Below are 8,636 nucleotides of genomic sequence, written 5' to 3' on the forward strand. Positions count from 1 at the left end.
CCTGGTATTTAATATTTAGGTTTGATCAAGAAAAAAGTATCTAGTTCAGTTGCTTCATTAGTTCTTCAAGATACAGCAAAACTCAGAAAGGCAAATAATCATCTGCATCACTTTGTGTGATGAAACCGAGCCGTGTGGCATGGTCCTGGCTGGACCTATGAAACATGAACATTCAGTCTCTGATTTCACTCACATTTCCCGATGGTAGGAGCTGATGGTAGCATACACTTGGGGGGGAAGCTCTGGCTCTGGAAAGGTCAATGGCATTTGCTGAGATGCTTTTGAAGGACACTGATGATGATGCACTGGTGTCAGCAGAATCTAGACAGTTGTTATCCCTAATGCAGTGCTATTCCTTTCTCTTGCAGGTGGTAGGAATTTTTGCAGGATTTGGTCTTCTACTTCTGGTGGCTTCCCCTTTCCTTCTACTTGCTACGCCATTTGTTCTGTGCTGCAAGTGCAAATGTAACAAAGGAGACGATGACCCTCTGCCTACCTAGACTGAGAGAAGATTTGGCTCATCACAACATGTGTTTTGGTTTTATTGTTGCTGTTGATGTTTCCCTCTTGCACTTACGTTATTGTAGCCTTACTTGCCCCGTTCTGCTTTTCATTGACACATGGTCTTGGTTCCAGGAACTGTTGTTACTACTGTTGCATAGATCAATTGATAGTAGACAAGGAGGGTAATGGCAGGCAAGTTTGGTGCTAAAGGGAGACCATGGACCCAGGTGGCTGTCTGAAATGAAGAGGCGATACTGCTAGAAATGATGTAAAAAGTTTCTGATGCCCTGCTGGTGGACTGGGACCTATACTGAATGACATCAGCAAAACAAGCTAAAAATGCATACAAATCTAAACTTTCTGCATATCCTTTCGCTTCAGAATTTGGTGGTTTATTCCTGTATATGTTTAAGTTGCCTATCATTTAAATCAGATAGTCAACTTAGTGTGACTTTACCATGTTTATTAGACATCTGTTTTTGTTAAAGCCATCACAGTGTGCTTTTTACTACCTATTTTTCCAAGTACAACAAAATCAGTAAGGTGCATATAGGCCATCCTATGCCTTTCTTGAAATTTGGGGAGGGTTAAAAGGACAAAGATGGTCCTGTTGCCCTCCAGGAATTTTTTGAAGTCTTATAAGAAATTTGTTTGATTGAAAGCTACATTTTAAAAATGAATTGATGAAGCTGTAAGGTTGAGTGGTGACACAAACCTGCTATCTAATCAAGGTTCTTTTAAAAATGCATTGATGGTATTGATTACTGCTGGACCACTAGTGTTTTTCTGAATTGTTATTTTTTGCTGTTGTTTAGGGTTCTGCTACACTTACAGGGCTATGTAACTTCTAATCCAGGTATCTTAATCTTTTTATATAGATATATATATAATCCTATTTAAACCAAATGTGTAAATAGCTGTGCTATTGAAATATTTTGGAAGTTTGAGATAGCTTGCTTCTGTCTTTAGGGCAATTATTAAAAAATACAGGACTAATTTACTACTTAGTAGACTCTTGGGTTATCAATGAATCTTTCCTTTTAAGTATAAAAATGCATCAGGGTTATCCCTGCAGCTAATAATAGAAATGCCTGGGATATTTGTGGAAGTTGTACTTTACATTTAACCTACTTAGCCCATTTTCAGAGTTAATATCGTAAAATATATGGTGTATGCTGTTAATAATAATGCTGTGATGAAACAAGTTTTCATTTGAAAAATAATCACTTGATTTGATAGTTCTGCAGAATTCACAGTGCGTTCTTTCCGGGGTAGTAAAGCGTGCCAGTCCGCATACTATTAATCTTTGTAGTTTCTCTTCAGAAATATTTTGTTGAAAACCGTTTTGCTCTGATTTTAAAATTTGACTAATAACTTCTCGCCATGAAATACGAAGCATCTGAAACAATGTGTGTGTCTGTGTGTAGTACTGAAGGAAAACATTCTTTTGAATGGCTTGTGGGCTGCAGTTTGACTGCGGTTTTTTCATCATCATTTATTTCTGTGCATTATCAATGTACTGAGATGGATGAATATGTTGAAGCCAGGATAACTTTGCACTGAAAATGTATTAAGACCCTTAAATGCAACTGCTTCTGGCTGCTGTCACAGGCTGGGAATATGTTTTCATAGCTCAAGCGTAAGGAAATGACTCCTTTATTATCTTTCCGTTTTATACTGTCTAGTTGTTAAATAAAAGACTGTAGGGTACAATTTTGAAAAGGGCCACTGTCTTTTTATAAAACTACACTTGAATTTCTTCTCCTCACCCTTCTTCCAAGTTTAAGAGTATCCAAATTCACACTGTATCTAACCACAGAATTTAGCTCTGGGAGCTGGAGGTTATCTGCAGTTCACTTATTTGGCTTGATTTTAATGAGTTCAGCTGTTGTAACGTGAAGAAGAAGGATAGCTGGTTTCCAGTAAGTCTGAGCTCCCTGTGATACCTTCCGCTTGTTTATGGCAATGCAAAGTTCAGATCTTCACTCGTAACACCTGGTTGTGTTATCAGAGTATTTTTAGTATTTTAGCTGTCTTGGGTATTGAAAATTGCTTAGTTGTTAAAAAACATCCGCAGGGAAGCCTGGGTAGTGCATGCAATGGCTGTTTGCCAGCCCCCAGGGGGTTCGTGAAGCGCTGCCCAGTTCGGCGGGCAGTGGCGTGGTTTATCTCACTCTGGCTCCGGCAGCAGCTCACTCCATCACCCCAGGGGTACCCTAAGCCGAGCACCCGGCTTGTCCCAAGTCATAGCTTCAGTGTGCAGGAGGCATGGGAACCCTTCTGCGAAGGACAGCTTCCTGCAGGTAAGCTTAAGCAATGACCTTTCATCCTCGGCCCTGTAATTCTGCTTGACTGGAGAAAAAAAAACATTAAAAAAAAAAAACTGGACAAAAGGACGTAAAGATTTCGCAGGTTGTAAATTTTCCAACTGGGAGCACTGAGGGATTTTGCTGTATGTGGCATGGGTCTAATTCCCAGTTCTACTACTGGGATGATAGGGAACAGCAGAGGTGCAGTGGCCTGTTAACAGTACCGTAGTGTCCTGGTACGAGGTTGATTTTCTCTGTGCCTTTCTTAGAGATGGCCTTTATGTGGCAATATAGCGAAACTCGAGTTTTCCACAGTACTGCGTGGCCAGTGCATAATCAATGTCAAACTTAATGCATTTCCAGATTCAAAAAAAAAAAAAAAAAGAGGGAAAAAAAAAAGAAGTCCTTTACAAATACAGATATTTTTAAATGATAGTTTAATTAATGCTCATAGGTAGCATTATATATAATCAGAAAACTGTGTACTTCTGTCAGTATATCTGTCTCTGATCTCAACATACTTGAATTGCTACTGGAGATTTTATGACTTATCTCTTGTTTCACATCCTGGCTGTTGGGATAGACTATATGCCTACGTGTATTTACCAAATACTTAATCCTTTCAGGTTTGCTAAATGTCATTCCATCTGTATTCTTCTCGGGGATTTTTGGGGGTGTTTTGGTTTTGGTTTTAATGCTGTTTGGTTTCCGAAGTAGCAATTTCTGGCAGTGATGTATTGAGTTTGGGGCGTTTTTATGTTACAGCTTATGTTGATAGTGTGACATTTAATACCTTGAAATTGAATTGTAAATACATTATTTTAAACTCTGACATTTAAACTCAATGCCATGGAAAAGCAAATGGTTGTCTCTGCTGCTTTTCAGATTAAATTGTTACAACAGCTTTGGCTTTTTAGATTTTCACCAGAAAAATAAGATTCATTGCATGATTTCTGTTGCGTTTTTACAGTTACATTATTATTTAGGGGGTTTTGCATTGTCTTAAATGCTGTTTTTAATGACGTTTGTAACAGTGCATGCTCTGCTGGGGTAAAGTGGTGTCCTGTCTAGCAAGCATGGGACCAAGTGCGGAGTCTAGACTCCAGAGGCTTTGCATCTCCCTAGACCTGCCATTCATTCCTTGGGCTGAAGTCAGTCCTGAGGGACATCGGTGGCATAGCCTGCGCCAGCTTCAATGGCCGTAGCACCGAGTTCTCCCCACGTGACATCGGACAAGTCACTTACCTCCTCTTGTCTCAATTTAACCATCTTTTAAATGGGTGAGCCAATGTTTACCTATCTCACAGAAGGGCTGTGAGGGCAAATTCATTGGTTTTGAAGATCTTCTAGATTCTCTTGATGAAAGATTCCCTATAAAGGCTTACTGCAGTTTTATGTTAGTATTTCAATTTTATTCGTGTTGGCATTCATCCTGAAGCCTCCTACTACTGACTTCAGCATGCCAAGAACTTGGGATGCTTTCCCCGACATACCGGGCAGCATGATCTTTCGCCAAATACCCCGGCTTATGAATTAGGCCAAATCCTAAATAAGAGCTGACTGGATCAAGTCTCAGCTTACAGTTGATCTCATGACATGCAGGAAACACAATCAAAATTAGTGACAAGCTCTCTTGTTTATGGAGCAGACAGGATAAAATATCCATAGATCAGAAAAAGATGAAGTGCTTTTGATTTAGAATGGTTATGGGCAGGAAAATCAAAATGAAGTTTTGTGCATTTCATCTGTAGGCCTTTTAGTGTATAGGAATAAGTATATTTAATACAGGCCATTCTCATCCCCGTGAGGTGCAGCATGGATAAAGTTTTGTGCAGGTTTGCTTTTTGAAAACCAAAGGTTGTACATTTCACATAGATAATCTAAAATGCTGAGGAAAACAGATAGAATACGTGTTTTGATGACAGTGATATTAAAGACATCGAAAAAGCCTGCATCAGTGCTTAATTGCTAATGCACTTATACTAAGTAAGGCATGCTGTTTGTGTTTAGAGCCCTGTGGTCTTCATTATTGCTTTGATTTGTGTATCTCTCTTATAAGAATTCCAGGAACATTAGGTACAGGTACGTGGTACATAACTGAACCTTTCTTGATCATTTTATCATGGATATATTTTAAACTTGTATAGGGATAAGCATGAAGGAGTCATGCGTATGTATAAATAATGTATTTGACCAGTGTAAAAATAGTTCTGTTGATGTATTTGAAATGTAAGTACATTTTGTGCCACTAACACTGTGATGTATAAAAGAGCTGTTGAATGCCTTTTAATGTTGTGTTTTGTACTTTGAATCATATTGAAGAGTTTAATTTGTAATTTCAATAGATATTTTAAATGAATGTGTCTCCTGTGATTCTTCATAGTGACTTTTCCATGCTATAAATTCACTAGAGAAAAGTGCTTTTGTTACGGTCGGACTCCCCGTGCCTACCTGCTTCTCCATCCTTCAGAGCACGCACAGCTTGCGGCCGGGAGACCTCCTGCCTCGCTTCTGAGCTTCACTGCGGTTTCGGACCCATCGTCTCCCAGCTTGGCCAAAGGAGGGAATCTGGTTATCTCTAGAGCTCGCCTGACCCACAGCTGGGTCTTTGGTCCAGGTCCTGCTGCAGTCATCGGTGCACACTCCAGCTGGGTGAATGTGCTGCCCCGAGGATTGCCCTCGGACGCGTCTATGTTCTTGCACCGCAGATTTGGGTTTGGTGGAGGTGGCTGTAACAGATCTCTCCACAGTGGGTAGCTTGTATTCCTCTCAGTTTGGTGCTGTGGAGGTAAAACTTTTAAAGGCAAATCCCAACCGCCTGTATAACAGAGTATTCTTAACTCGCTTCGACAGCGGGTGTTGCCTCTCGTGTTCTTGACTCCAGCAGCAGGCACTTCGCCTTTTGCCTGAACTGCAGTTCAGGATGCAGTCTCCTGCAGTCCCCATAGCTTCTTTCTGATTTGTTAGGATACAATTTGTCTATACTTACAAAAAAGCCCACGGGCACAATTTCTTGAAAAAAAAATGGTGTGCATAACTAATACGCAAGTATGTGCTTTATACATGGCAACTTAAGAAAAATCAAGGCCACATAACTGTTGGTACTCGGACATTCCTTTCCTTCATTTTCATGGAGCATAATGATTTTTCTCCATAAAGAAAAGATCAGATTAGATTTTTTTTTTTTTCAATTAATTGGGCAGAAAATAGTCTTATAAACACCACAAGGGGTTTTGACCTATTCTAGGAAGCAACCCAAGCAACAGTCAGTTGCTTCCAATTCGGGTATGCATTGCTTTGCAGTTTTCTTTTAGAGAGGAGGGTTATTTCTCAGTCACATGCACTTGTCTTGTAGTTTAGTAATATTCAGCTCCTGGGAATTTCTTCAGTCTCTCTGCCAGGCTCGGCTTACCTTACCATAGAATGATTTTCTTAGCCAATACCTTCAGCTGTGCGACTAGATTTCTGCACAAAAGTCTGTCATCAGAGAATCAAGCACTGCAGAAACTCTGAGTAATGGACTTCATGGTGTCAGTTGCCTAAAATGAGAGTGTTTAAGCTCTAATTCTAAAATGGGAAGTTTATAGCCCCTGTATGCTCTAATAAACAGTGTCCAGGATCATTTGGTCACCAGAGGTGACCCGCATCTACAGTAATAAGTTCTGTTAGGAGTGGCACCAACCCCAGAATAACTCCTGAACTGTACCTGGGCACTGGGTGGGAGAGTTCAGGCCAAATTCCTGCCAGCAGCTGTCCTCTAAGACCTAAAAGATGGAGACAACTGAATCTCACAGCACAAAAACATAGTGCTAGTTCTAGCATTCTACTAGTTTTAATGGTACTAACAGAGGTGTGACTGTAGACATTGAGTTATATACACACACCTATGGAGATAGTACTAGAGATCGCCACCACCAACCTGCAAGCACAGTGCATCCGCAAAGCTTTTTTTTTTTTTTTTTTTGTATTGGAGCTTATGTAGGATGTTTCTCGGAGATTTTGTGCTGTGGGTGCTTGCCCATTAGCAGTGCAGCTATACCAAGGGTCTTATTTTATGCAGGTTATATAGAAACTGATGGAACTTCTGTCGGTCCTGGAAGTGAGAAGGGAAAAAAGACACACAAGGAAGCCTTTGCTGCCCAGACTCCGTGCTCTGGGAACCAAGATTCAGCATTCATTCACTTAAGTATGATGCTTGCCTTAGCAATCAGGTGTCTGGCCTTAACTGGGGGTAGTCAGTGCAAAGACACATCTGCGCCTTTGGGACACTTCCCATCCTATGCTGCTTACTAAGGTCATAGAATCATAGAATAGAATCATAGAATCATTTAGGTTGGAAAAGACTTTTAAGACCATCAAGTCCAACTGTTAACCTAACACTGCCATCCCACCACTAAACCATGTCCCTAAGCACCTCGTCTACCTGTCTTTTAAATACCTCCTGGGATGGGGACTCAACCACTTCCCTGGGCAGCCCGCTCCAATGTTTCACAGCCCTTTCAGTGAGGAATTTTTTCCTAATGTCCAACCTAAACCTCCCCTGGCACAACGTGAGGCCATTTCCCCTCGTCCTATCGCCCATTACCAGGGAGAAGAGACAACACCCACCTGGCTACACCCTCCTGTCAGGTAGTTGTAGAGGGCAATAAGGTCTTCTCTCAGCCTCCTCCAGACGAGACAACCCCATTTCCCTCACCCGCTCCTCATAAGACTTGTGCTCCAGACCCCTCACCAGCTTTGTTGCTCTCCTCTGGACATGTTCCAGCAAGAACAAGATAGTTTTCTAGACAGCTTAGCTGTTTTAAGGTGCTTCTCAGGTGTGGGGTTTTTTCCCCACCCACTTGGATGACAGGAGAAGTCTAGGCAGCTGCCTTTCTACAGGCACATAACTCTCACATGGCTGAAACAGAGTGAAACCGTCGTAGAGCGCCTTATCACAAGTACTGCTTTCAGGTATTGGGGCAGAACTTGGCAGTGAAAATTAGAACCAGGCTGCTCTGCTCCCATACAGTTTTTCCAGATGAATGTGTGTGTGTGATGACTGTAACTTAACACGTGTGGCAAATATACAAAATGTTTAGATGCTGTACATCGTGCAAACCAACTCACGCATGCAAGCAGTGGAAGTGCACTTGAAAGACTGAATAGTCCAGTTGGTTTGTGGTGTGTGCAGAGCAGAGAACATCAAGCTGTATGTGTTGACTGGTAATTTATTCCTGGTGTTCCTTGATCACTTTTTTTTTCTTAAGCCAAAAATGAAATGGAACACTATAATCAGTATATAAATGCTAAATTTAAACCTAGGTCCCAAGGAAGAGAGCCCCTGGGAGTAAATTCTAGGTGTCCTAACTCAATGCCATTTTCTAAAATCCGAGTGTAGATACGTGTGTCTAGCTGATGTGTGATGCTTCATTCTTATATGCAGCACGTCCTTAAATGTGAAATGTGGCTTTTAATCAGTGTAGCTTATGTATGTCTACAGGAAGAAGAAATTCTACTGCGTAATTTTGTAGAGCAAGAAATCTGATCCTGGAACAATGCAGATTGTCCATGTTAAATAGACCGATAAAGGTTCTGGGTTGGTTTTTTGTAGCTTTAGGTGGAAGAAAGTGTATTAGGAAGAGAATTAAATCACTTCCTCCTTCAAAACACTGCCTTTATTTTTCCAAGTAGCTGGAAAAGTAAAAACAAGTGCTTGAGTAAGTGGCACTCCATGCATGCCATGAGTTGGATGCTCAGAGCCCATTAAAACAAATCAGTCTTTCCATTACTTTTTAGTCAGTTTGGATTTTCATTTTAAGGGAGCAATGAGCTACATAAGAG

The 8,636-nt window shown here is 40.9% G+C and overlaps 1 protein-coding gene across 4 annotated transcripts in view; it reads left to right on the top strand.

Moving 5' to 3' along the window:
* RNF144A (ring finger protein 144A) overlaps nt 1–2,887 on the top strand; it is a 48,492-nt gene extending 45,605 nt beyond the window's left edge. For all 4 annotated transcript variants that reach the window (XM_009639795.2, XM_035895321.1, XM_035895320.1 and 1 more), the window contains exon 8: nt 369–2,887. In XM_009639795.2, the coding sequence (XP_009638090.1) occupies nt 369–500 (132 nt within the window). In that variant the 3' untranslated portion in view covers nt 501–2,887. The remainder of the gene's footprint in view (nt 1–368) is intronic.
* Nucleotides 2,888–8,636: the final 5,749 nt, after the last annotated feature.

The sequence above is a fragment of the Egretta garzetta genome, unplaced genomic scaffold (genome assembly GCF_000687185.1).
Source record: "Egretta garzetta isolate BGI_Z169 unplaced genomic scaffold, ASM68718v1 scaffold15, whole genome shotgun sequence".
Taxonomy (NCBI): Eukaryota; Metazoa; Chordata; class Aves; order Pelecaniformes; family Ardeidae; genus Egretta; species Egretta garzetta.